General features: G+C 44.8%; 1 protein-coding gene and 1 long non-coding RNA gene across 2 annotated transcripts in view; both read left to right on the forward strand.

Moving 5' to 3' along the window:
- The window catches only part of LOC147581292 (uncharacterized), a 256335-nt gene that overhangs the window by 103006 nt on the left and 127622 nt on the right, over positions 1-25707 (forward strand). The gene's annotated exons all lie outside the window — the stretch shown is intronic.
- The window catches only part of PPP1R14C (protein phosphatase 1 regulatory inhibitor subunit 14C), a 90353-nt gene that overhangs the window by 55170 nt on the left and 9476 nt on the right, over positions 1-25707 (forward strand). Inside the window, exons 2-3 of the mRNA XM_025925197.2 lie at positions 4628-4711; positions 6537-6569. Coding sequence (XP_025780982.2) covers positions 4628-4711; positions 6537-6569 — 117 coding nt within the window. The remainder of the gene's footprint in view (positions 1-4627; positions 4712-6536; positions 6570-25707) is intronic.

Raw genomic sequence — 25707 nt, forward strand, 5'->3', positions numbered from 1 at the left:
TCATTTCCAAATTCCATCTGTTTTCCCTCCCTGTTAGTCACGGTTTATGATCTTTCCATTCTCGCCACACTGGCACTCAAGCCCTGTTACTCACACTGGGATGAGCTCGTGCTTCTCACCGGCCTCCTCGTCTCCTCCCTTCCACCCTCCCCGTCTCCTCCCTTCCATCCTCCCCAGGGCCCTACAGCGGGCTGGCTCCCCTTCTGGCGTTTCCCACCCTTGCCCGGGAGCCCTCCGGGGCTCGTCTCTGCAGGCTGGGGAAAAACTGCAGCCTCCAGGGTGAGGGATTTTGTTTGTCCGTTTCAGTGTTTTAAGGAATTGTTAACCAACCTTGAAAATGCCGTGATATCTTTATATTAAAAATCTGGATTTTCAGCTTTTCCTGAAAAGCTAGAAAATGTGGCAGCACTAGGCACGTGTTCCTAAAAGGCAGGTCACGCTAGGCGGGAATGGAATGTTCTTTGCATGTTTTCTCCAGTTGTGGCTGTTGTTCGTCCCCCTCCAAACCTGTCCAAATCCTGCTATTTGGCGAAACCCTCCCAGGCAGCCCAGGGTGGGAATGTTCCCTCCCCTTAATTACTAAAGCACACGGGGTTTGCCTTTCTCTTTTGGTGCCATTGCCTGTTGTTTTGCTTTGAGCTTAGGCTGACAGTCCCTCCTGGGTGCGTGTGACAGCGCCCGAGGCGCGATGCCTCGCATGTTGTGGATTCTCAGCAGATGTTGTGACCAGAAAGATGCACAGAAGTGATCCAGGGGCGTGGTCTGTGGGTAACAGGAAGGCCTCTGACTAAATGAGGGATATGTTAGCTGATGACTCAGCCCAGGGACCTTGAAGAGATTGGTTCACTCTTTGTCACCATAACCACTGTTTGGGGACTGATTTTTAATGTGGGGAGATCCGCAAACACAACTAAACTCTGGTAGGAGAGTCAGCTGAGGCTGTGGTTACTTCCTTGTGAATGAGGTAATCTGTCCCTAAAGTTATCTATTCCGTGATGCTGCTCAATACATCAAATAGAGCTAAAGAGAACTTCAATCAGTATTCAAGAATATTCCTGCACTCCTCATTGAAAATTTGAAATACCGCATATACACAGAATTCTATCCTTGAGGGCGTTTTCTTTACTCCTGTCAAGTTCCTTTGAGAGGGAAGGAGGCTTTGCTTCCGGATGTCTGGGCCGGGGGGGGGGTGGGTAAGTGGTTCTAGGACAGTCCTGTCGAATGGACCGCAAAGTTCTGCATCTCGGGAGCCACTCACCGCTTGCCACATGTGGCCGTCGGGCACTGGATTGTGGCTAACGCGACCGAGGAACTGAAATTTTAACTGTATTTCATTTTAGTGAATTTAAATTAAAATAACCACATGCGGCCACCATACTGGACAGGCCAGATCTCCAGGGTTGGAGAAAATGGGTCAAATGCAGTGCCTGGGGGAGAGCGGTGTGCAATCCTAATGAGAGGATGCCTTATTGCGGATGTGTCCCGTAGGGGCGGGACTCTGTGTTGCTGCACAAGTAAAAGCCTGTTCGACCAAACCCGGCAGGGCATCAGAGCTGAATAATGTTTGCAGGGAAACCCACTGCTGTACTGTTCTGAGGAGAGCATCATTTCCACTAAGAACAGCAGACACTGAGGGGCACCCTGGCGGCTCAGTCGGTGAAGTGGCTGACTTTGGCTCAGGTCATGATCACGTGGCTCGTGAGTTCGAGCCCCGCGTCAGGCTCCGTCTGATAGCTCAGAGCCTGCTTAGAATTCAGTGTCTCCCTCTCTCTCTGCCCTCCTCCACTCGCTCTCTGTCTCTCTCTCTCTAAAATAAATAAACATTAAAAAAAAAACTTACAAAAAATAGCATAGCAGACGCTGGGTTTCCCTTGGCTGTGACTCCTTGAGCAGGTTCTATATCTGTTTCCTGTGCTTGACTACATCGAACCATGACTTAAAATACATACTCTGCGTCCACACCAGATACATGCTGTGTGTCCACACCAAATATAAATGCCAAACCCAAAGGACCGTTTTGGGGGAGGAGTGGAGAAACTTAGGGCAATTCTGTGTAGATCGTTAGATAGAAACTTGTGGGTTTATCTTTTTTTGCTTGGCTTTTCTTGAGAGGAGTCAGCCGAAGCTGGCTGTGGGTACTTTGCCCTTATATGGTGGTGTTGAAAGCCACCCAGTGCTGAGGATGTAATTGAATTAATCTTTAGCCACATTTTCCGGAACACAACCCAGTGTGTGCTGAGATCTTCTCCAGGGGACCGTGGCCATCACTTTGGTGTTCATTGGCCGGGGCAGGGGGGAGCCCCACGGGCTCTGACCACACTGTGGCTCCCCAGCTGTGGTCTGTGTTTGTGGGCTGCTGACTGTTGTATAATATAGTGAGTTCCGTTGTTGGCGTTTCAGTCCCCATCCGTCCTTTCACTGTGGAAAGTCTGGTAGACCCTTGAGATCTGTTCCGTCATCTATTTGTGGCCTCCTAAATGACTCCTTTCAGCCTGGATTTCACATATACGCAAAAATAGGAAGTGGGGCACAGGCAGCATAGAGTGACAGAGTGCCAGCATGGTGGAGGGGAAGTGGTGGTGGCCAGGGAGGCTGGTACTCGCGGAGGGAGGGAGGCGGCATGCACATCCCGTGTGGTCTTTCCCAGAGTCCTGACTACAAGTACAGCTTCGGGATCCTCCCGGCATCCTCAGCCTGGATGGAGGTCACATCCGTACCCACATCCATTTCCAGCTCCTCTCCCCTTCCAGAAGGACGGGTAACGGGAATGGTGGAAAGTTCCAATCTTCTACTCATGGTTTGGTCTTCCTTGTGACCAGCCTCCATCCAAGAGCCCACAAGAGTTACCTCGTTAGAACTAAAGATGAACCTACCAGCCAGAAAGTTCTGTGTCAGGAATGGGGGGCTCAAAGACTGTTAGAACAAAAGATTCTCCTGGTACCCCCATTCACACATGCTTTAGGAGCTCTGGGCCAGGAGCCAGGGGTAGAGACCAATATATACATTTCTTATTATTTCACAGCACTATATAATATTCCTCAGTTTCCTCCAAAAGCTTGGATCCTCTTTTGTGTTGGAATAGAAAGAAAAAAAAAAAGGATTCTTTTTGAAAGCACTCTTAGTAAATGCGTTTTACTAGAGAGGAAATAGGAAGTCAGCCTTGCCCCTGAAGACCAGGTGATGCAACCCACAGAGTGGCTAAGCCCAGGTGTCCCCCACACAGCTCTGCTTCTCGCTTCTGCAGACCCTCCTTGGCCATCACTATGGCGGAGAGGCACCGGAAAGGAGGTGACTCATAATGGGAAGGTGAAATACAAAATCGCAGCACTTTCCTAAATATAATTTTATGTCGATGTTCTCAGAATGGGGAAGGTGAGATAACAGAAGGGCGAGATAGCAAAGATCTACTTTGCTGTAGAAGTATGGAATCCAAATTAGTGACATCTTTCACCACATTCCAGCTGGACTTTCTGCCCTCTCTTCTGGATTGGATGTCTTTGGTTTCCGGGATATTGAACTTGACTCACATTGGCTGAAACAGGAATAGGCATTTACTAAAAGGTGGGGGGGGGGGGGGGGGCTTCAGAGGTGGTTCGACTCAGTGACTCAGTGACTTGTCCAGAACCCTGGTTTTTCTTATTTCCCCTTACTCTGCCCACCGTGAGTCAGGCTCACTCCCTTCTTGGTTCAGTGATGCCTGCCAATAATTTCTGGCTAAGTTTCCTCTTTCCACTCGCAGTTTAGAAGGAGTGAACAGGGATGCTTCTTGTGGACAGAGGATCTTTTCCCAGTGCCCCCATCAGTCTCAGTTGGATCTCCCATCCCCTCCTGAGCCGATAATTGGAGCTGGGGTGGTCCTGACCCAAGTACCATGCGTCAGAAATCTTCAGAATCAGGTTCCCCAGACCCAGAGCTGTGAAGGGAGATGTGGACCCTGAATAAAGATCAGGCAGGGACACCTGGGTGGCTCAGTCGGTTAAGCGTCAGACTTCAGCTCAGGTCATGATCTCGCGGCTCATGAGTTCGAGCCCTGCATCCGGCTCCATGCTGATGGCTCAGAGCCTGGAGTCTGCTTCGGATTCTGTGTCTCCCTCTCTCTCTGCCCCTCCCCCACTTGTGCTCTGTCTCTGTCTCTCAAAACTAAATAAGCATTAAAAAAAAAGACCCGGTAGCCACCAAGCAAAGAGTAGATGTTGGATAGGAAACTGCAACTCTCACTGCTCTGTCATCTGGTGAGCCCCAATGATTGTCACAATCGCAGTTTTCTGCCAGAAAGTAGGAAATTGTTATCTTTGAAATGTTACATTCGACTGCTTTGGAACTCTTAAATCTTCTTTGCTCCCTCTCCCCCCTCCCTTCCTTTTCCCCTCCTTCTTTTGTCTTCCCTCTTCCCTTTTCTTCTTCCTTTTTCTTCTGGTTTCCCCTTTCTCCCTTCTTTCTCTTCCTCCTACTCTACCTCTTCTCCTTTCCCTCCTCTTCCAGTCTCTCTTTCCCCCCAAATGTTGATTCCCCCTCCCTTAATTGATGATCTGCTCATTTATTTAACTAAATTGGTTTGATACAATGTAGTTTCTCACTAAATAGAATGCCTTCCCATTTGTCCCCTCCCCCCCCCCCCCCCCCCCAGGAAGAAGAAATGCCAGAAGTAGAAATTGACATTGATGACCTTCTTGATGCAGACAGTGAAGAAGAGAGAGCTTTAAAGTTACGGGTAAGCAGCTTTCAAAATCTAGAACTTGCCGGTCATGGATGCTTGAATGCACTCGGATCTCCAGGGCATGTGCTGATCCCACCCTACGGCAGGGCTTGCACCAGGACTTGAGCACTGACAGTTTGCAGAGAGGAAAGCGATGGAGTGGTAGGTGTTCACTGTCACGAACTGCATCTCTGATGGTAAAGCAGCTCTTGACTACAGTCAGTTCTCAAACCACCTAATGGGTGTGAGCTTCCGTAGCCAACATCTTCTTGGAACAAAAGCTGGTTCTATCTCCAGAGGTCCATTTGCCAGGGAAGGGGGTGACGCCCCACAATTATGTGAGAAGGGGGAGGTGCTGAGCCAGACCTGGAGTATCCAAGCCCAGGACTCTGGTCTCACGGTTATGGATTATATCACCCATGAAATGAGAGTTCTAGAAAAGATCGTTTACAACATAATTCTCTTTAATAACAGGTCTTTTATTAGAGGATATTCACCTGTTAGCATTCTAGTACAACAATGGATACTGAGATGTCCCATGTTTCCTTAGTCCAGAGCAATACAACATTATTTCCCTTCCCTAGGAGGTCAAATCTATCATTTTAAAATCTGCATTTGGGAGTTTCTAAAGCCAATTAACTTTTGGCTTGTCATTGCTCTTAATGTTCACTGATAATTACTGTTAATGGCTGTTGGTTATCACCAATGGCAGATGATCTCTAAAGGCAATTAAAGGGCATATTTTAATGTATTGATGTGTTCAATGTGTTAATAATTACCAGTCCCTTGAGTGGTGAAAAGTCTCAGTTTAATGATTATTTGTTGTTGGTAAATTTAGCTGGGAAATGATAGCATCTAGTTATGAAAATTAAAAGAATACAGAACAGGCACCAGTTCTATAGAAAATATAGTGACATAAAAAAGGTTTTTTTTTTAAATTGAGAACTTGGGGTGCCTGGGTGGCTCAGTCAGTTGAGTATCCAACTCTTGATTTCAGCTCAGGTCGTGATCTCATGGTGCGTGAGTTTGAGACCTACATCGGGCTTTGCTCTAACTGCACAGAGCCTGCCTGGGATTCTCTGCCCCCTCTGCTCCCCCACTCAAGCTCATTCTCTCTCTGTCTCAAAATAAATAAACTAAAAACAATAAAATAGAGGACTTGAAAGGGGCTTTAGCTACTGTCAGGCCATCTGCTTTGGTTTCCAGGCAAGGACACTGAGACCTGCAGAGGTGTGACAAGGTGGGTTGTGGTTGAATCACAGCCGGGTGCCCGGCTTTCCATGTCCAGGGTGATTCTTACCATTTCCCACAGGCTGTCTCAACTTCAGTATACACAGTTTATTATTAACCAAGTTGGTAGCCCAGAGGAGAGGTGTGCGTTTGTGTTCTGACGGGTGCCAGGCAGTCCTGCGCAGGAAGGTACAACTTTTGATATCTTCAAGATGAGCAACAGCTGCTGAAATGAAGTGTGATTCTAGATTGTCGCTATGAAATCTGGGTTGCCCATGTTTAGAAGAATACCGTACAAATAAAGGACTTTTAATTTCACTTTTTTAAAAATGTTTTTATTTATTTATTTGTTTTGAGACAGAGAGAGACAGAGCATGAACAGGGGAGGGTCAGAGAGAGAGGGAGACACAGAATCCGAAGCAGGCTCCGGGCTCTGAGCTGTCAGCACAGAGCCCGACGTGGAGCTCGAACTCATGGAGTGTGAGATCATGACCTGAGCTGAAGTCGGCCGCTTCACCGACTGAAGCCACCCAGGCGCCCCTAATTTCACTTTTTAAATGATACTGAATTTTAAGATAATCAAACTTACCTTCTGTGTGTTTTCTTCTAGGAAGCTCTTGTAGACTGCTACAAACCAACAGAGGTAAATGAGTCACTTTTCCTAAATGCCGTGTTTGAAATCGTTGTTATGAAATCAGTCTGTGTATTTTTAAAGCTAAACGGCACTTCATGGGTTTGGTTATGTGTATACTAAGCAGAAGTTACTATCCGCAAGTGAAGTGCAGTATTAAACTTCCTTAAGTGTGTGTCGAAGCATGTCTGGTTCACGAAGGCTCAAAACAAATGGAATTGGGTGTGTTGCTTGTTTTTATATAAAAACCAAATTCAAAGGTACTCGTGAGAGGGTTTGGAATCATTTTAGCAAAAGCCTCAGATTTATAACTGGAGAATACATTCTTTTAGTGTATAGATATGCAGTTTTGAGATGCTAAAAGCAAATTCTGTCATTGAAAAGAATTACTTTTATTGGAAGAAGAAATTTTATACCTTGTTTGTATATTTATCATCAAGTGTATAAATATTAGCGTGAAGAACAATGGATATTAGTTTGATTAGACCAAAGCATTTCATATATACTCTAAAGAGCGAAGGTACAAACAGTATAGAAATTGAGGATTTGATCAGTTATGAAAAAGATTGGTAATTGAAGTCCTTTTCATTTGTTCCTGTGATCAATCAGAAAAATTAGGAGATTCATTAGATGTTTTTTTCACAAAAGTGTGTAAGATTTAAATGACTAGGGTGTTTTGTGATCATTTGGCTTGAGGCCAAGTGCTTACTTGAGCTTCAATCTTACAATTTCTGTTTCCTTTACGTTGATTGCATCTCACACTCAGAGATTTTTAATTTTAATTTTAAAAATTAAAGTTATTAAATATATTTTTTAATTAATGCAATATATATTCATAGTTTTGAAAGCCAAAGATACAATTAGGCTTATAAAGAAAAAATAACATTGCCTTTCCCATCCCTGAGTTCCTCTTCCTAAAGGTATATATTTTATATTTATATATTCGTATATATATGTATTACAGGATTTATATATTTGTATATATATATATGTTACAGGATGTATATGTGTATACATATATATATGTATATACAAATATATATATATTTGTATAGGCTGTTTTCCTATTATTTATTCTTATATCCCCAGATATTCATTTACTATTTTTTTTTCATTTAGTGGCTTAAGGGGAAATATGGTAGTTCTTTCACTGTCTGCAAAATTTATTTTCTCCCATCCCCTTAATAAAGTTATTGACCAGTATTTTGTTGAATCAGTGGTCAAGGTTTATACTATTATGATTTAAAGAAATATTTTTCAGGGCTAAGCCAAACAGTGAGATATGACCATGGCTCCTTTGTGGTATAACCCTTTGTTTTTCCTGGAATTGATAACTATCTTGTCTTTTATCTTGTCTAGTACCTATTGCTATTTTTTGTTGAACTCTCCAAGATCTTTGTCAAACATGTAGTATATTTTCTGTATGCTCAAACCCATCATTACTATGCCCCCACCCCAGACTTTCCTCTTGACACTCCTATGAAACAATCTGGAGGAGTTATTCTCTGGATCTACTGAGTAGCTAACTGTACTGAGATTTCTGTTCACTGCTGTTCTGTTTGTTAGATGCTTTGTTTCTTAAATCTCAGTGTTACTCATTTTTGTGGGAGTACATCATCTAGTAGCTTTTTGGGAAAGGATGAATAGAAGGTAAATTTTTTGAATCTTTACATGTATGAAAATGCATCTTGATGAATAATTTGGATGGCATAGAATTCTGGGATAAAAGTCATTATTAAAACTCAATTTTAAGGGGCACCTGGGTGGCTTAGTCGGTTAAGTGTCCAACTCCTGATCTTGGCTCAGGTCATGATTGCATGGTTCATGGGACTGAGTCCCATGTAGGGCTCTGTGCTGACAGTGTAGAACCTGCTAGGGATTCTTTCTTTCCTTCTGTGTCTGCCCCTCCCCTACTCGCTCTCTGTCTCTCTTTCTCTCTCTCTCTCTCTCTCTCAAAATAAATAAACTTAAGAAAACAAACAAAAAACCCCTCAAATTTAAGGCATCGCCTTAATACTAGAAATTTTGTCATTTCTAGTATTAAAAAGTCTGATATCACTTCCATTCTCAGACCTTTGTATGTGACCTGTATTTCCCCCCTCAATTAACTTTTAGGATTATCTCCTTACCTTGAAATTTTACAGTGATATGCTTTAGTGTGGGTCCTCTTTTTTTTTTTTTTAATGCTTATTTATTTTTGAGAGAGAAAGAGAGACAGAACATGAGAGGGGAAGGGGCAGAGAAAGAGTGAAACACAGAATCCTAAGCAGGCTCTAGGCTCCGAGCCATCAGCACAGAGCCCAACGTGGGGCTTGAGCTCAGAAACTGTGAGATCGTGACCTGAGCCCAAGTTGGGTACTTAACTGACTGAGCCACCCAGGTGCCCCAGTGTAGGTCCATTTTTAATTCATGGCTGGGTACTTTGCAAGCTCTTTTAGTCTGAAGACCTATGTCTTTCAGCTCTTAAAAAATTATTATTTATTATTTATTTATTATGATTTTTATTAATTTCTTCCTTAGTATCCTATAATACTGTCTCTCGTGTTATATAGATATTACATCTCCTGGATGGAGCCTCTAATTTCTTATCTTTTTCCTTTTGTTGTCCCATCTCCTTGATTTTTTGTTCTACTTTCTGGAAGATATCTCTGACTTTATCTTCCAGTCTTTTTAGTGATATTTTAAAATTTCAGCTGTGTTATTTTTAATATTCAAGAGCACGTTCTTGATCTCTGTTCACTATTTTGTTTCCGTATTTCTTGTTTTGGGGGTGCATTTTCTGTTTGCATATTTCTTGTTTTGTGGATGCATTTCTTTTCTCTTTGGGAATATTAATCAAATGTTTGATTTCTTTGTTTTTGCTTTTAAGATTTTTCGGTTCTCTGCATTGTCTCTGTCTTCTCTGAATCTCACCTTTTTTCTTTCTGTTTTTATTTGTCTTTGCTGACTTTTGGCAGTGTGTCCACGTTTGAGTGTTAGGAGCCAGTAAGCTGATTGAATCTGTTGTAGTGTGAGCACAGCTTGTCCATTGGCGGGTCTCACTGTGGAGTGACCAGGTTGCAAACCAGATTTTTTTTCAGCGATATGTGTGTGTACGGAACAAGGGGGCTACTCAAAATGTCACTATTTGGACAGCTTTCTACTGGAGAGAGTTTTTTTTTTTTTTTTTTTAAGAGTTTGACTTTCTAAATTCCTTGAAGAGTTGATACTTTGATTAGAGGCCTTCTGGAAGCAAGGACAGGATGGAGGCAAGCAACCTCATCATGAACTCTTTTGGGAAAAGAGCTTCTTGATTTATAATTACTTTGGGAATTAACATAAGGGTTAAAATAAGAAGCTATTTGGAAACTTACATTAAATTGTTGTGAAAGGTTAGACAAGAATAGTAGGATTTAGTCATTAGGTCATTAGGATTTAGTCATCAGAAAGGTGACGGATTGTGTCACTGAATTAACGTGTTATTTGGGAGTCGTAGGGTAGCTGCCAAGAGTGGTTATAGACTGTCTGGTGTAGACATGTCAGTTACTCACTGAATCATTAACCTTCTTTACTTCTTGTCCCAGGGGGACAGTTCAGGTTCTGGTAGTTAGGTAAGAAAGGTTGCACTTTCATGGGCCCTATTCGCCTCCAGTTGTTGGAATATCTGGGAAGCAAAATGTTCACACTTGTGAACAGCCAGGCAGTTAAGTGAAGACGGTGAGTCTTGCTTCCCCCAGAACAAAAGTATTCCTCATCTGGTTTTTATAAGGAGGTTTAAGAGATGAAAGCATGTAATATTGGGATGTTCTTTGGAGTTCTAAAGGAAGAAAGTAGGAAAGGCAGTGGAGTTGACAAGCGAACATCTGTGTGTTCTCTAGCTCATGGTTTCCGGAGATGGAAATGGTGTGAAATGCTAAGGAACTGCAGATAAGTTCACTCATCCATTAAAGGGTCATTTCAGAAAAGGTTGGCACCTGCCTTGTGACGATAAAAACCACAGCTTATTATTTTTCCAAAGCTCTGGAGTTCGCATTGCAGTAACAAGCATTATCTTATCTAACCCTCACAAGCACTTGAAGAAGGAAGTTGGGTTATCTTGTCTGTGAGTTCACAGCAGTGAGTAAAGGGAGGATTCAACCCCGAGTTTCTGACACCCGATCTTGTGCTCTTTCTTCCCCCCGTCTGGCTTCCTAAACTACGTGACAACACATTTAGGACATTAAAGGACTTTGTCCTATCTCAACTAAGTGCCTACCAATTAATGATGTTCTTTTTAAAATAGTCCTCTCTGGAGGTGCTATTTTTTGATCAAAGGATTTTACATACAATTCTATGTCACTTTGAAGTTAGAAATGTAAGGAAGACGTCGTTGCTGATTCGGGGATATTTATTTATAGCCTCTTTGCAGAGGTGGGGTGGGTGGTGGGAAGACTGGACTTCAAGACCAGAGTGTTATGTCAACACCAGCGCTACGTGTGTGTGACTTTAAGCAATTCTCTCAACTTGTCTGAGCCTCCGTTTCCTCCTCTCTGATGGTTTTGCACTGATAATATTTTTAGCGGTAACAATAATAATAGCTGAATAATTAAGCATATGCGAGGGACTGATCTAAATAGATTACATGTATTAACTTATTTCTTCTTCCCAACAAAGCTGTGAGGTTGAGGAATTGTTATCGGGTAAGGAATTTGAGACATAGAAGGGCTTTGTCACTTGCCCGAGGTAATATAGTTAATAATTGGAGAAGTCAGGGTAAGCATGCTAGGTGAGTCTGGTTCTTTATAAGGTAATACTTCTCCATTACATATTAAACATGCAAAATGCCCCAGTTCATCAAGGATGATATTCTTGAATTATTCAATTTGAAGAGTACACCTTACAGAATGTGCTAATTTCATGTCACATGCTTTGGGCCCACGGTTTCATTTTATGTGGGAGCCTGGCTAATCAGAAAAGAACTTGTATTTTCCCAATTTCGGTTCACATTCCCAGCTGTGGACCCTTGATGCGCACATCTTTTCTGACTCGGACCCTTCAAAACATAGCAACATGATTGTCGTCACCACACTGTTTGTGGTGTTTGTGATTGATTGGTAAGAATGGTGTTTTAATTTTTTCCCCTTGAGTAAGTGCCATTTCTGATGTGGCTGCCATTCAAATAGAGCCGATTCAAATGTAGAAAAATAAGGTTTCTATAGAATGCAAGAAGAGAAGGAGTAATTTAATTTTGGTTCTTACGTGGGTTTGAGTGATCAGTAGTGACAGCCGGGTGGGCATCATAGAACTCTGAGGTAAGGTGTTGGGGCCAGTTAGCCGGGCCAGAAAAGAGCTTCTTTTCTTATTTCTCACTCTTAGACTGCATGGTTTTCAAATCTTAGGGTCACATAGGAGCACTTCCCTTGTACTGATATGGTGGACAGAAAATGTATTTAATACGGGCTCGAGGGCTCTGTCTTACCATCTGTTAGGGGACTTGTCAGTCCAGTCAGTGTACTTCTAAACATCTCTTTTTATAGTTGACAGTGGCTGTGCCATTGCTCTCTGATAAACATCATATTTTTTTTCCTGTGCATTTATTTCATTATTTGAAAGAGAGGTTACGATGTTACATATGATTTTGGCAATCAGAGTCCGTAGGTCGATATGCGTCAGGGTTTCATGCAGGATGACTAAGTCTGTGAGTAGGTGGTGAGAGGCATCTCATTGGGTTCCGGTAATCGTCTGGGTCATGGAAATGTCATGGAACCAGGATAGTGCAGGAAATGGATGTGTAATCATGGTTCGCAAATAGAAATTGACCGGCGTTTCTCAAAAGTCGGGCCTGCTTGGTTGTTCTCCCCGTGTCAATGGGAAGAAGGCGGGATCTCCTTTCTCTGTGGTATCATGGTGACTCCATCTTGCTTTTCTGACCAACTTCTGTGGGCGCCATTGTTAACTTATCCTGCTCACATCAGCTCTGTCTCCATTTAGCATTTCAACCTGTCCTGCAAAACATGGTTCAGTTATGTGTACATGGAGGTGCATGGAAACCCTCGGAGCTCCTGTTCTGAGCTGATTGCAGTGGAGACAAAATATAAACTGGGTATTTACAACACAGGCTATGTGCGACTAGAGGACACACACCTTGGCATTTTCGTTTGCTCAGCAAATGTTTGTTGAACATCTATGTGCCTGTAACTAATCTAGGGACTTCAATAAAGCGGTGAACCTGTGTGCCCATTTAAAAAACAGTCTCTCGGGGCGCCTGGGTGGCGCAGTCGGTTAAGCGTCCGACTTTAGCCAGGTCACGATCTCGCGGTCCGTGAGTTCGAGCCCGCGTCAGGCTCTGGGCTGATGGCTCGGAGCCTGGAGCCTGTTTCCGATTCTGTGTCTCCCTCTCTGTCTGCCCCTCCCCCGTTCATGCTCTGTCTCTCTCTGTCCCAAAAATAAATAAAAACATTGAAAAAAAAAATTTTTTTAAAAAACAGTCTCTCGGGGCAGCTGAGTGGCTCAGTCGGTGAAGCGTCTGACTCTTGATTTCAGCTCAGGTCATGATCTCAAGGTCATGAGATGGAGCCCCGTGTTGGGCTCTGTGCTGATATCGCGGAGCCTGCTTGGGATTCTTTTTCTCCCTCTCTGTCTCTCTGCCCCTCCCTCACTCATGCTCTCTCTCTCTCTCTCAAAATAAACAAACATTTAAAAAAAAAAAAAACAGCCTCTCTTAAGTTCACAGTTAACTATGGTGAGAATTAAGTGCTTAAAGGGTATTAAAATCAGAATAAAAGGACAGAATTGCCAGGGTGTCTGCTTATCCCATGGTTTTCTAAGTGAGTTACCAAACTGCCAAATGGAATGTGATTTCAGGGGATCCATACGTGATAAATCCAAGGAAGTGGCCGTTTCACTCTGTTTAAATGGGTCATAGTGCCCACCTGCAGAGGAACCTTTTCTTCCGGGCTCTCATGGGGTTTCCTCCAAAAAGACTGCAATTTGGAGCTGGGATGAGGAAGAGAGCTTGAATGCTGGATGAATGAGTTGAAATACGCCCTTTGGAAGCTGTCACCTTGAGAACAATGTTTCTGAACAGTGAGAGAACTGAGAGCTTTCGAAGTAAGCCTGAAATCAATGCAAATGACATTCTAGTGGTTGTAGCCATTGGCTAGTAGAGCCTTACTATGTTTTAGCGTAATTAGGAAGGTGAGTAATAAAGGATTGGGGTTTACTAATCAGAAAGAAGAATAACTTTTCCAAGTAGCCAAAAGGATTTTGATCCCAGTATGCCAGTTGATCGCACACTTTCACGAGGGCTTTTTATGCACCGGGACCCCTCTGCCCAGGGACAAGAAGCCAGGTTGTGCTGGACCTAGCATTTGGACCCATATTTGAGTCTATACCCTGTGCTCTATTTCTCACTGCCTTTTTGTGAATTCTCACTAGGTCAGCACAAGCTCCTCTCTGGAATATTTTTAAATCTGATTAAGATGGTCTTCATGGAGGGGCACCTGGGTGGCCCAGCCAGTTAAGCGTCCGACTTCAACTCAGGTCATGATCTCATGGTTTGTGAGTTCGAGCCCCACATTGGGTTCTGTGCTGACAGCTCAGAGCCTGGAGCCTGCTTCAGATTCTGTGTCTCCCTCTCTCTTGAACCCTCCCTCCCAACTCAAAAATAAACATTAAAAAAAAAAAAAAAAAAAAAGAGATTGTCTTCATGGAGGAAAATCAACCCAGAAGGGTTAGGTAAACTTTCCAAAGGCATGCAGTCATAGAGCAAACCTCTGCATTTCTTTTTTGGTCTTTATTCAGCACTCTGCAAAGTTAGGGAGCAGTCTATAAGCCCATCCTCATTTCTGACACCAATGGTAAGTTTAGGGGTCACTAAGACCATACTAATGTTTGATGATTTTCCAGAAGGACCCATGGCACTCACTGAGAGTTTCTATACCCATAATTTCATTTTTGTACAGTCAATGGTTACAGATGAAAATCAGCCAAGGGAAGGGTATGTGGGGCACAGTCCAGCAAAGTTCCAAACACAGAGTCTCCAGCTGTCCTTTTTTGGCAGAGTCCTGGAGAGTATTGATTCTCTCAGCTCTGATGTGTGACAATGTGTTCAGAGTATTGGCAACCAGGGAAACTTACCTGAGCCTTGACGCCCAGAGGTTTTATTGGGACTTGGTCACAGAGACACAGTAGACTGCCCACGTGGCCGACTTCAGTCTCCAGTCCCTTGGTATAATGAGCTGACATCAGATGACCCAAAGCCCCCACCCTAAGTCACCTTGTTAGACTCTCCAGCATGGCCCAAGGCCCCCAGGTAAACAAAGACACTTTTATCAAGCAGACATTCTAAGAGCTTAGAACCCTCCAGGAGCTGAGGGCAGAGACTAGCCCTCTTTCTGGGCAAGTGAAATTCTTTACTGCACGCTCTTAGAAGCAGAATAACCGTGAAAATAGTGAAAATGATGATGACAGCAATAATTGTGACCCAAGGAAAGAAGGAGCTGCTATTATAGGAAGAGCCCCATGGGTCTTGCTTTGGATGCTTTTCCCCCAGTAATTAATGGTTGTTGTTTTTTAAAAACACATGATGGAGGACATACAGGCTTTAAAGGACAGTGGACCTTTAAGTGGTTGGCATTTTCAGGGCTCCTGGGTGGTTCAATCGGTTGGGTGTCCGACTTCGGCTCAGGTCACGGTCTCGCAGTTCATGGGTTCGAGCCCTGCGCCGGGCTCTGTGCTGAGAGCTCAGAGCCTAGAGCCTGCTTCAGATTCTGTGTCTCCTTCTCTCTCTGCCCCTCCCCCATTCACGCGCTCTCTCTCTCTCTCTCTCTCTCTCAAAAATGAATAAATGTTAAAAAAAAATTAAATGGTTGGCATTTTCGAATGTCTGATTGTGATTTTATGACCTTTTCTTTTTTCATTACATTCAGAATGAATGATCATGTTTGAAAAGCTGATCAACCCCAGTTATAAATAGTGCCACATTCTCTTCTTGTGTTTAGACTTATCTGGACGGAAGAAAGAACACGAATTAAAGGCAATTTGACACTTGGCTTTTGGACTTCTGTATCTTTAGCAAAGGGAGTCACAATTAAAAAACAAACCTCACAGTTTGTAAATTCAGTAAGATTTTATCTTAACAAGATTCAGGTGTTTGTAGCAAATAATATTCTCCCTCATTGCTAATGGGACCCTCGATCAAGTTAGCTTTCCTAGTGATTATAAAGTAAGAGATTATAATTGTGCTGGATTTCCTCCACTGATTATTTACTGTGGTGGGATTATTTATGTGGACTTTAGTTGACATTTCTGAGTATCAAGTGTACAGGTTCTAAGAGGCCTGTTAGTAAATGAAGGAAGAATTAAAGGCCAGTACGGTTGAATACGGTGAGGGCCAACGAACTGTTCTGCCGTGTACAAATAAAGGTGAGGATTTGGGTACAAAATAATTAGTCCAAGAGCAGTGGTCCGAGTCTCTAAAATAGATTAATGGGGCTGCTTTCACCAGCACAACAAATTAATCTCTAAAGGCAGATAGTCAAGAAAATAAATGGACAAGATAGTGTCAGGTGGTTTTAAGTTAAAGGAAGGGAAAAAAAGACAACCAGGATGCAGGTAAGACCTTCAGGAATTTATGTTGGCAGGAGTGATTATAACAACAGCAGGCCCTAACCCTTACCCGTAACAGATTCACAAACCTCTTTTCACATCACGAAAAACAGGATCAGTTCTGGTGTGCACTGTGAGCAAATGAAACTCTCTAAAGATAAGCAACGTTCTCGGGGCGCCTGGGGGGCTCAGTCGGTTGAGCGTCCGACTTCGGCTCAGGTCATGATCTCGCGGCTTGGGAGTTCGAGCCCCGCGTCACGCTCTGTGCTGACATCTCAGGGGCTGGAGCTGCTTCGGATTCTGCGTCTCCCTTCCTCTCTGCCCCTAGCCCACTCGCATTCTGTCTCTTTCTCCAAAATAAGTAAACATTAAAAAAAAATTTTTAAAAAGATAAGCAACGTTCTCCCCACCCAAAGCTGTTTGTCAGTGCTGACTCACTGCCTGCCTGTCTGGCCTCCTGTGGGACCTGGATATGCAAGCCGATAAAGATTCACAGGGTGATTTTTAAATGCTTAGCTGGTTGTCTGGGTGAGGACATTTTGCCATTTGGGACGATTCTCAGGTGTTGCCGTCGCTTTTAAAATTTTTTTTTTTTTTCAACGTTTATTTATTTTTGGGACAGAGAGAGACAGAGCATGAACGGGGGAGGAGCAGAGAGAGAGGGAGACACAGAATCGGAAACAGGCTCCAGGCTCTGAGCCATCAGCCCAGAGCCTGATGCGGGGCTCGAACTCACGGACCGCGAGATCGTGACCTGGCTGAAGTCGGACGCTTAACCGACTGCGCCACCCAGGCGCCCCTTGCCGTCGCTTTTAAAAGAGACAAGTACTACCCTTCCGTTGCCCCCACCTATGGCAAGCTCGGTGGATTTGGAAATTCTTCCTTCCCTCTCCCTGATCACACTTTGCCTGATCCCCATGTCCTCTGCTGGATGTCGGACTTTTGGGAAGGAGTGTCAGGTAGCTCTGTAAAACTTGTGTAGGTTGACTGGGCTCTGCTGTCACTGGGCAGTGAGACTCAGGATCTGGAGCGGATGCCCGCCCCCCCCCCCCCCCCCCCCCCCCGTGAATGTGCGTGTTCAAGGGAGGGACCGGTGCATCGACTGGGGTGACAGAGAGGGGGCGGTACCCGGGGGAGTCACTGACCCACGCAGATCCCAACTTTCAGGATCTTCACCTGCTGTTTCTCTCTTCACTCCGCCTTGGACTCGTGTCAGGGGTGGGTGATGTTTTTTGGGAAAGCAGGTTGAGCACCCAGAGTTCGGCTGGGCGTCCTCTCTGGGAGCTTGAATGATCCACACGATTATGGGGATTGGTGACAGCACTCACTGAGCAGCAGGGTTAGGCGTATCTTCCAAAAATCCTTTTGTGGGGAAGCCCTTCTAATTAGAGGGCTACCGCATGGTATCCATTTGTCTTTCGAAATGACTCGAAGCGCTTGAAAGAATGACAGAAGTGTAGTTCAATTATGCACGAAGCGGTGATTTGCAGCGATGCTGTGGTTTCTCCTTTTCCGACTTTCTGATGGGCCCGTCTTGGACCGAGCGGCGCAGGATCATCAATGAGCGTCACAGATGAATCACTGGGTGACGAGGGAAAGGTCCCAGACGCCTGGCCATGGTGATAATTACAGAATGGGTGTCCACCTGCCGCCTCTGGCACAGACCAGAGCTGGCAGGAGGGGGTGGAAGCTAAAAGCCACAGGGCCCAGGAGGGACGGGGGGGACGCGAGAGCTCCGAGCAGAGCGTGGCACTGGGATGCCGTGCCCCATGACAGCGCCGCACGGCAGACACTCCAGGGGGAGGAGGGACCTTCTGCTTTCACGGCTGCTGCCAGGCCAGCCCCAGAGAAACATGCTTTGGCTGTTTGCTTTCTTACAAGTCTCTCATGAATCAGGTGGCTGCGTGTTATATAAAGTCGGGTTTACCGGGGCACTGGATATGTTGCTTTTCTTTCTATTGCTTCTTTGATCTTTCGTGTGTGCACACAAGCATGCTAGGCTCCACCCTTCTCCAAATGCTTCTCACCTTCCCCAGCTCCCCCAGGTTGTGTAGATTTCCAGCGCCTAAAGGAGAACCTTTAGAATCTTCCTCCATAGCAGCTGGGGCCAGCCGATACTTTCTACAATCCCCGCCTCACACACACGCGCGCGCACACACACACACACACACACACACACACACACACACGTAATTAGTGCACAAAGATTCTAGTGTCTCCTCTCTCTGCTCCTTCACTTAACGGCCACGGTTGTGTGATTAAGTTATTTCGTGCATGTATTCCTTTACTTTGTAAACCTTCGCCAGACACCTCCCGTGTATTGAACACCGTGCCAGGGAAACAGAGGGATAGGGCTCCTGCGACTAAGTAGGAGTCACAAATCTGCACGTAGATGGTCTTGCATGCTTTGTAACTGCGTAAGTCATGTTTTGCAGATTTTCTGCAGCTTGCTTATTTGCCCAACGGTAGGTTTCTGAGATTTGCCCGTGTTGACGCAGAAGGCTCTGGTTCATTCATTTTTGCTGCTGTGGAGCGTCCCTGTGTATTACTGTAACGTATCCATTCTTCTGGTGATACTCACGTAGGCTGTGTCCAGTTTTTTATTGTTATGAATAATGACGCATAAAATAACTCTGGATCTGTTGACTCATGTACACAGTGTGTCCAAAGAATATGCCAAGAAATGGAATTGCGTGGAAATATGTGCACCAGCTCGCATGCCCACCAGCAGGATTTGAGAATTCTCTTTTAACCTCATCACCCCCATGCCCGGCGTTGCCAAACTGTGCAATTTTTGCCAATCTGATGATATCTCGTTGTTTTAACACACCTTGTCCTGACTGCTAGCTAGTGAGGTTGAACACATTTTTCTTGCATGTGCTCATGTTTCCATCTTCGGGAATTTCTGTTTCAAATCCTTTGTCCACCTTCCTTTGACTTGTGTTTTTCTTGTTGATTTTGAAGAGTTATTTATATATTGTGGATGGCCATCCTCTGACCTTTATGTAGGTTGCAAATATATTTCACAAACTGTGGCCCTTATTCTGCTTGTGTTGTCTTTTGTGCACAGAAGCTTTACCTTTTAGTTGAAATCAGATTTATCAATGACATCCTTCGTGGCTTGTGCTTTTTAAAGATTTGTGCCTAAGAAATCTTGTGCTACTCTAGTGTCTGAAAGATAGTCTTCCTATATTTTGTTCTAAAACTTTTCTCTTTTACTTTTTACCCCCAGGTATTCAAACCATCTTGAATTTGTTTTTGTGTACGGTGTGAAATAGGGATCTAATTTTACATTTGCCATGTTGTCCCAGTACCATTTAGTGAGCAGTCAGTCTGTCCTTACCCCGATGGATATGTAATCAGCTTGTATATCAAATTTTTCTAATACGTGGGACTGACTTCTGGCTCTTTGTCTATCACTGCACACTGTGACATTTGTGTTACAATCAGTTCGTAGCAAGGGCCTGGCGACCCCATAATCTTCTTATTCAAACTGTCTTAACTATTCTTGAATATTGATATTTTTCTCAGAATTTCATTAAGCTTATAGATTAATTCGGAGGCAAATGTAAGATCTATATGGTGGTTTGTTCAGGACACAATAATGGAAACTGTGAACTCCTCAGGGTGAGGGACAGGTTTGAGGAAGGGATAGGTAACAGTATGTTTACTTTTGGTCATTTTGAGATGGATGTGCCCATGTGACGTCCCTGTGGTGACATCTGGGGGCCACAGGAAATGCAGGCCTGGATCTCAGGGGTAAAGGCAGAGAGGAGATCTGAGAATATGAGGGAAATGGCTGGCCAAGAGAGATCATGCCTTGAGGAGGCTGGGACCCAAGCTTTGGAGAATACCAGCGTCCCATCTGCAGGTCACGGGGTGGAAGTAGGTGGCCAGCAAAGGGGAGCGAGGGGAGAAAGTCAAAGACTTGCTAAGACAATGTGGAGGAGAGAGGGCAAGCCCCTAAAGAAAAGGAAAGGAAAGAAGAGAAAAGAAGAGCAAAGGAAAGGAAAGGAAAGGAAAAGAAAAGAGAAGAGAAAAGGGAAAGGAAAGGAAAGGAAAGGAAAAGAAGAGAAAAGGGAAAGGAAAAGAGAAGAGAAAAGGGAAAGGAAAGGAAAGAAAAGGAAAAGAAGAGAAAAGAGAAAAGAAGAGAAAAGGAAAGGAAAAGAAAAGAGAAGAGAAAAAGGAGAATCTTATCACTCCACACTCACTAGAACGGCTAAAAACTGAAGAGACTGAGAACACGAGGTGTTAGCGAGGCTGTGAAACAAATAGAACTCTTGTACTCCTGCCGGCAGGAGTGTGAAATGGTACAACCACTTTCAAAAACTGTTTGGGTGTTCCTAAAAAGTTAAATGTGCATTATACACCTCTGCCATGGTACTGCTAACATTTGCCCAAAGGAAAGAAAAAAATATGACCCCACAAATACTTGTACGTGTATATTCGTAGTAGCTTTACTCACCATGGTCAAAGACTTGAAACAAACCGGAATACCCATCAGCAGGTGAATGGACGAACACATTGTGTTACATCCATGCAATGGAGTACTAGTCAACAATATAAAAGACTGAACGACTGATACACACAACACTATGAGTGAATCAGAAACATTATGTTGAGTGAAACAAACCAGGCAAAAAGGGTACATAATTAATATTCCAGTTACATAAAATGCAAACTGTAGATAGAAAATAGGGCTTGGGCGGAGGGGGGATGAGCTATAGAGGGAGATGAGAAATTTTAGAGTAATGGCAGTGATCTGTTATCTATCTATCTATCTATCTATCTATCTATATCTATCTATTTATTTAATGTTTATTTTGAGAGGGAGAGTGCTAGAGTGAGTGGGGGAGGGGCAAAGAGAGTTGGAGAGAGAATCTCAAGCAGGCTCCATGCTGTCAGCGCAGAGCCCAACACAGGGCTCGAACTCATGAGCTGTGAAATCATGACCTGAGCCCAAATCAAGAGTCAGATGCTTAAACGACTGAGCCACGTGGGCGCCCTGATCTGACCTTTAAATAGGTATAATTTTATAGTATTGTGACTTGTAAGACAGATATATATTTGGTCATTCAGATGACCAAAACATATTGCTTATTTACAGTTCCTGACTCAGGTCCCCAAACCCTCAGAATTTCCCGAGCCATAAAGCAATGGGGACATCTTCTGCTATAATACTTGGTTGGGCTCTTGTCCTCAGTTCCTGAAAAGCGTCAGAGCCACAAAGGTGAAATGGGTGTCTTGTTATTTATAACAAGCCCCTTTCTTTTTTTTTTTTTTTTTTTTTTTTTTTAATTTTTTTTTCAACGTTTATTTATTTTTGGGACAGAGAGAGACAGAGCATGAACGGGGGAGGGGCAGAGAGAGAGGGAGGCACAGAATCGGAAACAGGCTCCAGGCTCCGAGCCATCAGCTCAGAGCCTGACGCGGGGCTCGAACTCACGGACCGCGAGATCGTGACCTGGCTGAAGCCGGACGCTTAACCGACTGCGCCACCCAGGCGCCCCTAACAAGCCCCTTTCTACCATAACTGGGTTTATGTGGATGAGGAGATTTTTGCAAAGCACCTAAGGATGGGGGCTGGTTGCTGGAGGAACCAACCATGCCCGTGAGGCTGGAACTTTCAATTCTACTCCCTGGTTTCCGGGATGGAAGAGAGGCTGGAGGTTGAACCAATGGCCAGTGCATTTATCATTCATGCCTAGTGATGAAGCCTGCCTAAAAACTTTGCAAGGACAGGGTTTGGAGATGCTTCCCTGTGCTACTGTGCTGGGCTCCAGGCTCCACGAGGACAGAAGTGCCGTTGCTCATGACCTTACCCTATGGATTTCTTTATCTGGCTGTTGATTCGTATCCTATAATATATTGGTAATCTAGTGAGTAAATGGGCTTTCCTGAGTTCTGTGAACAGTTCTAACACATTAATCAAATCCAAGGAAGGGGTCATGGGAACCCCTGATTTATAGCCAGTTTGTCAGAAGCACAGGTAACAACCTGGACTTGGGATTGGCATCTGAAGTGGCATCTGTGGGACTGAAACTTTTGTCACCAGGTAGATAGTGTCACAGTTGAGTTGAGTTCTTGGACACCCTGCTGGTGTCAGAATTGCTTGTTGATGTGGGGAAGTCTTCACATGCATGTGCACACACACACACACACACACACACACACATTGGAAGTGGGTCCAAGAACTCTTTCACATTTATTGTTCATAAGTTATTTCTCAATAAAGTTGATAACCAAAAGCAAGCAGAAAGGAGGGAAGGAAGGAAGGAAGGAAGGAAGGAAGGAAGGAAGGAAGGAAAGAGAGAGAAAGAAAAAGAAAGAAAAGGAAAGAAAGAGTGAGAGAGGAAAGAGAAAGAAAGAAAGAGAAAAAGAAAGAAAGAAAATAAGGAAGGAAGGGAGTAAAGAAGGAAGGAAGGAAAGTTGTCCTTAGCATTGTCAAACGAAGAGACCTTGGTCAGGGCATATGGCCGTGAGGAGCGCTGGCCGGACAGAGTCTGGATTTCAGTGGGCAGAAAGGTCAACACTCTAGCTTCCCTCTCCTCTCCCTTTTCTCCTTCTCTCTTTCTCCCCCTTTAGCTCCCCCCTCCTCCTCCTCTTTTCGTTCCTTTCTAATTTATAAGTTAGCTATGAGAGAAGGCAGCTATTTAGGGCTTTTGAGCTATTTATGTGCTGGGAAGAGGCTATGATCAGAAGGGAGGGAAGGTTCATGGTCTGGGGGAACCAGAGCTTACCTGGGAAACACAGTCCTTTACATACCTGGTCAGCCCTTCCCCCATATGTAAAAATTAAAAGATTGCTGTGTCTGTCACACACACACTTCAAGTCATTCTAGTTTAGTTTGGAATCAGACTAAAATTACCTATGCTGGTTGCTTAATAAAAAAAGATCCCCCCCCAACCCCCACCGCCGCCCCACCCTGGGCACCATGGTACGGAGTGAGGGAATTGTACCACCTGTTCCCAGGAGCTGAGTCCGGGTTTCTCATGGCTTTATTTAAATGTAGGGTTTGAATCCTGGTCTGACCACTCAGTAGCTGTGTGACCTGGGGAAAGCCTCTCCACCTCTCTGAGCCTATGTCATCAGACGCTTATAATGATTAAGTGAGACGGTACATGAAACTGCCCAGAGTGCTTGTCACATAAAAGGTGCCCAGTAAAGAAGAGTTGTGTCTGAACCCCAGCCAGGCCTTCAGTGCCCGGGAGAGCCTGGCACTATGCTAAACGAAGTAAGAGGTGCACACTGTGGGAAAGAGTCGTCCCCAGGTGAGTTCGTGACTAAGGAGGTGAACGCAGGGCATTCTCAGATACAAAAGTGGTGCCCAGGACTGAGGTGGGGGGAGGGGCCCAGGGTCACTTAGAAAGGTGTTTATTAAGAGACAAAACTTTGCATTGTTTTAAAGGAGGAGAGTTAGGTGGAGGGAGGGTAAGGATTGCGCCTGCAGCGGGACAGAGGCCCTGTTCAAAGATCCAGAGGAGTTAGGAGAGGGAGGAGCTCAAGGAGGGTGGGAGGCGGCGTGTTTGCTGCTGTGTGTGTGTGTGTGTGTGTGTGTGCGCGCGCGTGAGTACGTGCCTCTCTGTGTATGTGCCTGAGTGTGTGCCTGAGTGTGTGCGTGTGCACAGTCAAGGGCAGGGGTCCCCGAGGCAGGTGCTGTGGGAACTGAGACCCCAGACCAGGCGGGATGAGGGAGGCCAGCGTGGATTTTGTCACAGCACTTGCGGCCTTGCTGCCTGTGGTCCAAGCGCCTTCCCGTCTCACCTCTGTTCATTCATCAAATCCTTAAATACTTCCACCAACCTTGAGGGGGCATTTTATTATTGTCGCTCTCAGTTTGCCGTGAGGAAAACTGAGCCACAGAGAAAATAGTTAGCCCTGCGGTGGTGCACAAGGATTTGAACCCAGCCCCCGTCCTCCCCCACTCCGTTACAGAGTCCCCCTCTTAACCACGTGGCCACCCTGCTTCCTGCTGTGTGTGCAGAGGGCAACTCTCTCTCTATAGGAAGGGACCCATCTGAGATCTTTTTAGTATTTGTTTCAAAGGACCCTCCTGTGTCTGTAATCCAAGATCTTTGTTTCTCTTCTCTTTCCTTGCTCCTTGCGTCACCAAGGCATTCACGGCCCTGGGGACACAGGGCCCCAGCCTCTTGTTAGAGGCCAGTGTGTGACGCAGTTCGTCCAGCTGCAGTTCAGGGCCTGGCCCTCAGCAGCCCACAGGAGCCCTGCCGCCGGGGGATGCTCTCAGGTCGAAGACTCAGGATGTCAGGGAGCATTTTGAAGAGCATTTGGACCAAAGCTGCTGAGGTAGCCTAAAAAACAGATGCCACTTGTCTCGAATGATGGGTCAGGGCAATGTCTGTTTGCCTTTTAAAACTTCTGGCGGTTAGCTGAAATCCTGTTTCCCACATTAGAAAACCAGAATGACCAGGTCTTAAAAACTGGTAGAGAGGTGTTTGGCTAATGAACGGTGTTCCTTTAAGGAGTGAGGGGGAGGGAGAGGAGAAGGACGGAGAGGAAGCCGGGCCATGGCTCCAGAGCACTGATTCTGGATTCTAGATTCCTTGTATTGACACAGGGCTTCTCATCTTTCAAAGTGTCTTGGAATTATGACCTTCTTTCAGCCTGTCGTCCACTGGGAGAGGCAAGAGCGGTCCCAGGCCTGGACTGGGCAAGGGCAGCGTGCGCTGACCATCTGCCCTCCAGGAGACCCTGCGTGCACACTTAGCGATGTCTCACGTTGACAGAGCCTATTTCCATGTCTGCTTGCCTCGCTGGCCTGGGGGCCCCTGTCAGGCAGAGCCTCTCCATTTCTCTGCGCCCCAGCACGGAGGGTAGAGTCTGGCACGTGGTGGGGACTTGGTGCCTCTGTATTGAGCTCAATTGGCTTCAAGAGACCTGGGTTCAAATATTTTCTTTGTGAGCTTGGACAAGTACTTAGAATGAACTAGAACATCCAATTTCCCCATCTATAAAATGGAAATGATAAAACTTACTACATTAGATTCAACATAGTAAAATCTACTAGGCAATAGGCTACACAGAGAAGGCCTCCAATAACTGTTCATTCCCTTCCTTTTCTTTAGATTGAGCCCAGCCCATGCCAGACCTAGTGCAGAACCCACATCCACCAGGGACTTTCTGTCCATCCTTTTAGCGGGGGATGAAAAGGTCAAAAAGGAGTCAGGAATGCCCTTTTTTGAGTGTCACAAAAGAGCATGTCCTTTGTGGTTACAGAATCGTTTTCTTGTGGAAATATTGCATCTGGGGAACCACTTTGTTCATCCTTTTTATCGGCATGTTCTGTATGTGTATAAGTCGTGTGGTAAGAGGCCTGCTTGAAGTTAGCCTTCTTCTTCATAAATGCACACAGAACATTCACCACCACAGACGCATCCTGGGCCATAAAGCAGGTCTCAAATTTTAAGAGATTCAAGTTATACGAAGTACATTCTTTAAATAATATAATGAAATTAGAAATTGGTAACAGAAAGTTGTCTGAAAAATCCCCAGATATTTGGAAACTAAATGATATATTTCTAAATAACTCCTGGGCCAAAGGAGGAATCACATATGAAATTAG

Source organism: Puma concolor, chromosome B2, assembly GCF_028749965.1.
Source record: "Puma concolor isolate L17-30 chromosome B2, mPumCon1.1.hap2, whole genome shotgun sequence".
Classification (NCBI taxonomy): domain Eukaryota; kingdom Metazoa; phylum Chordata; class Mammalia; order Carnivora; family Felidae; genus Puma; species Puma concolor.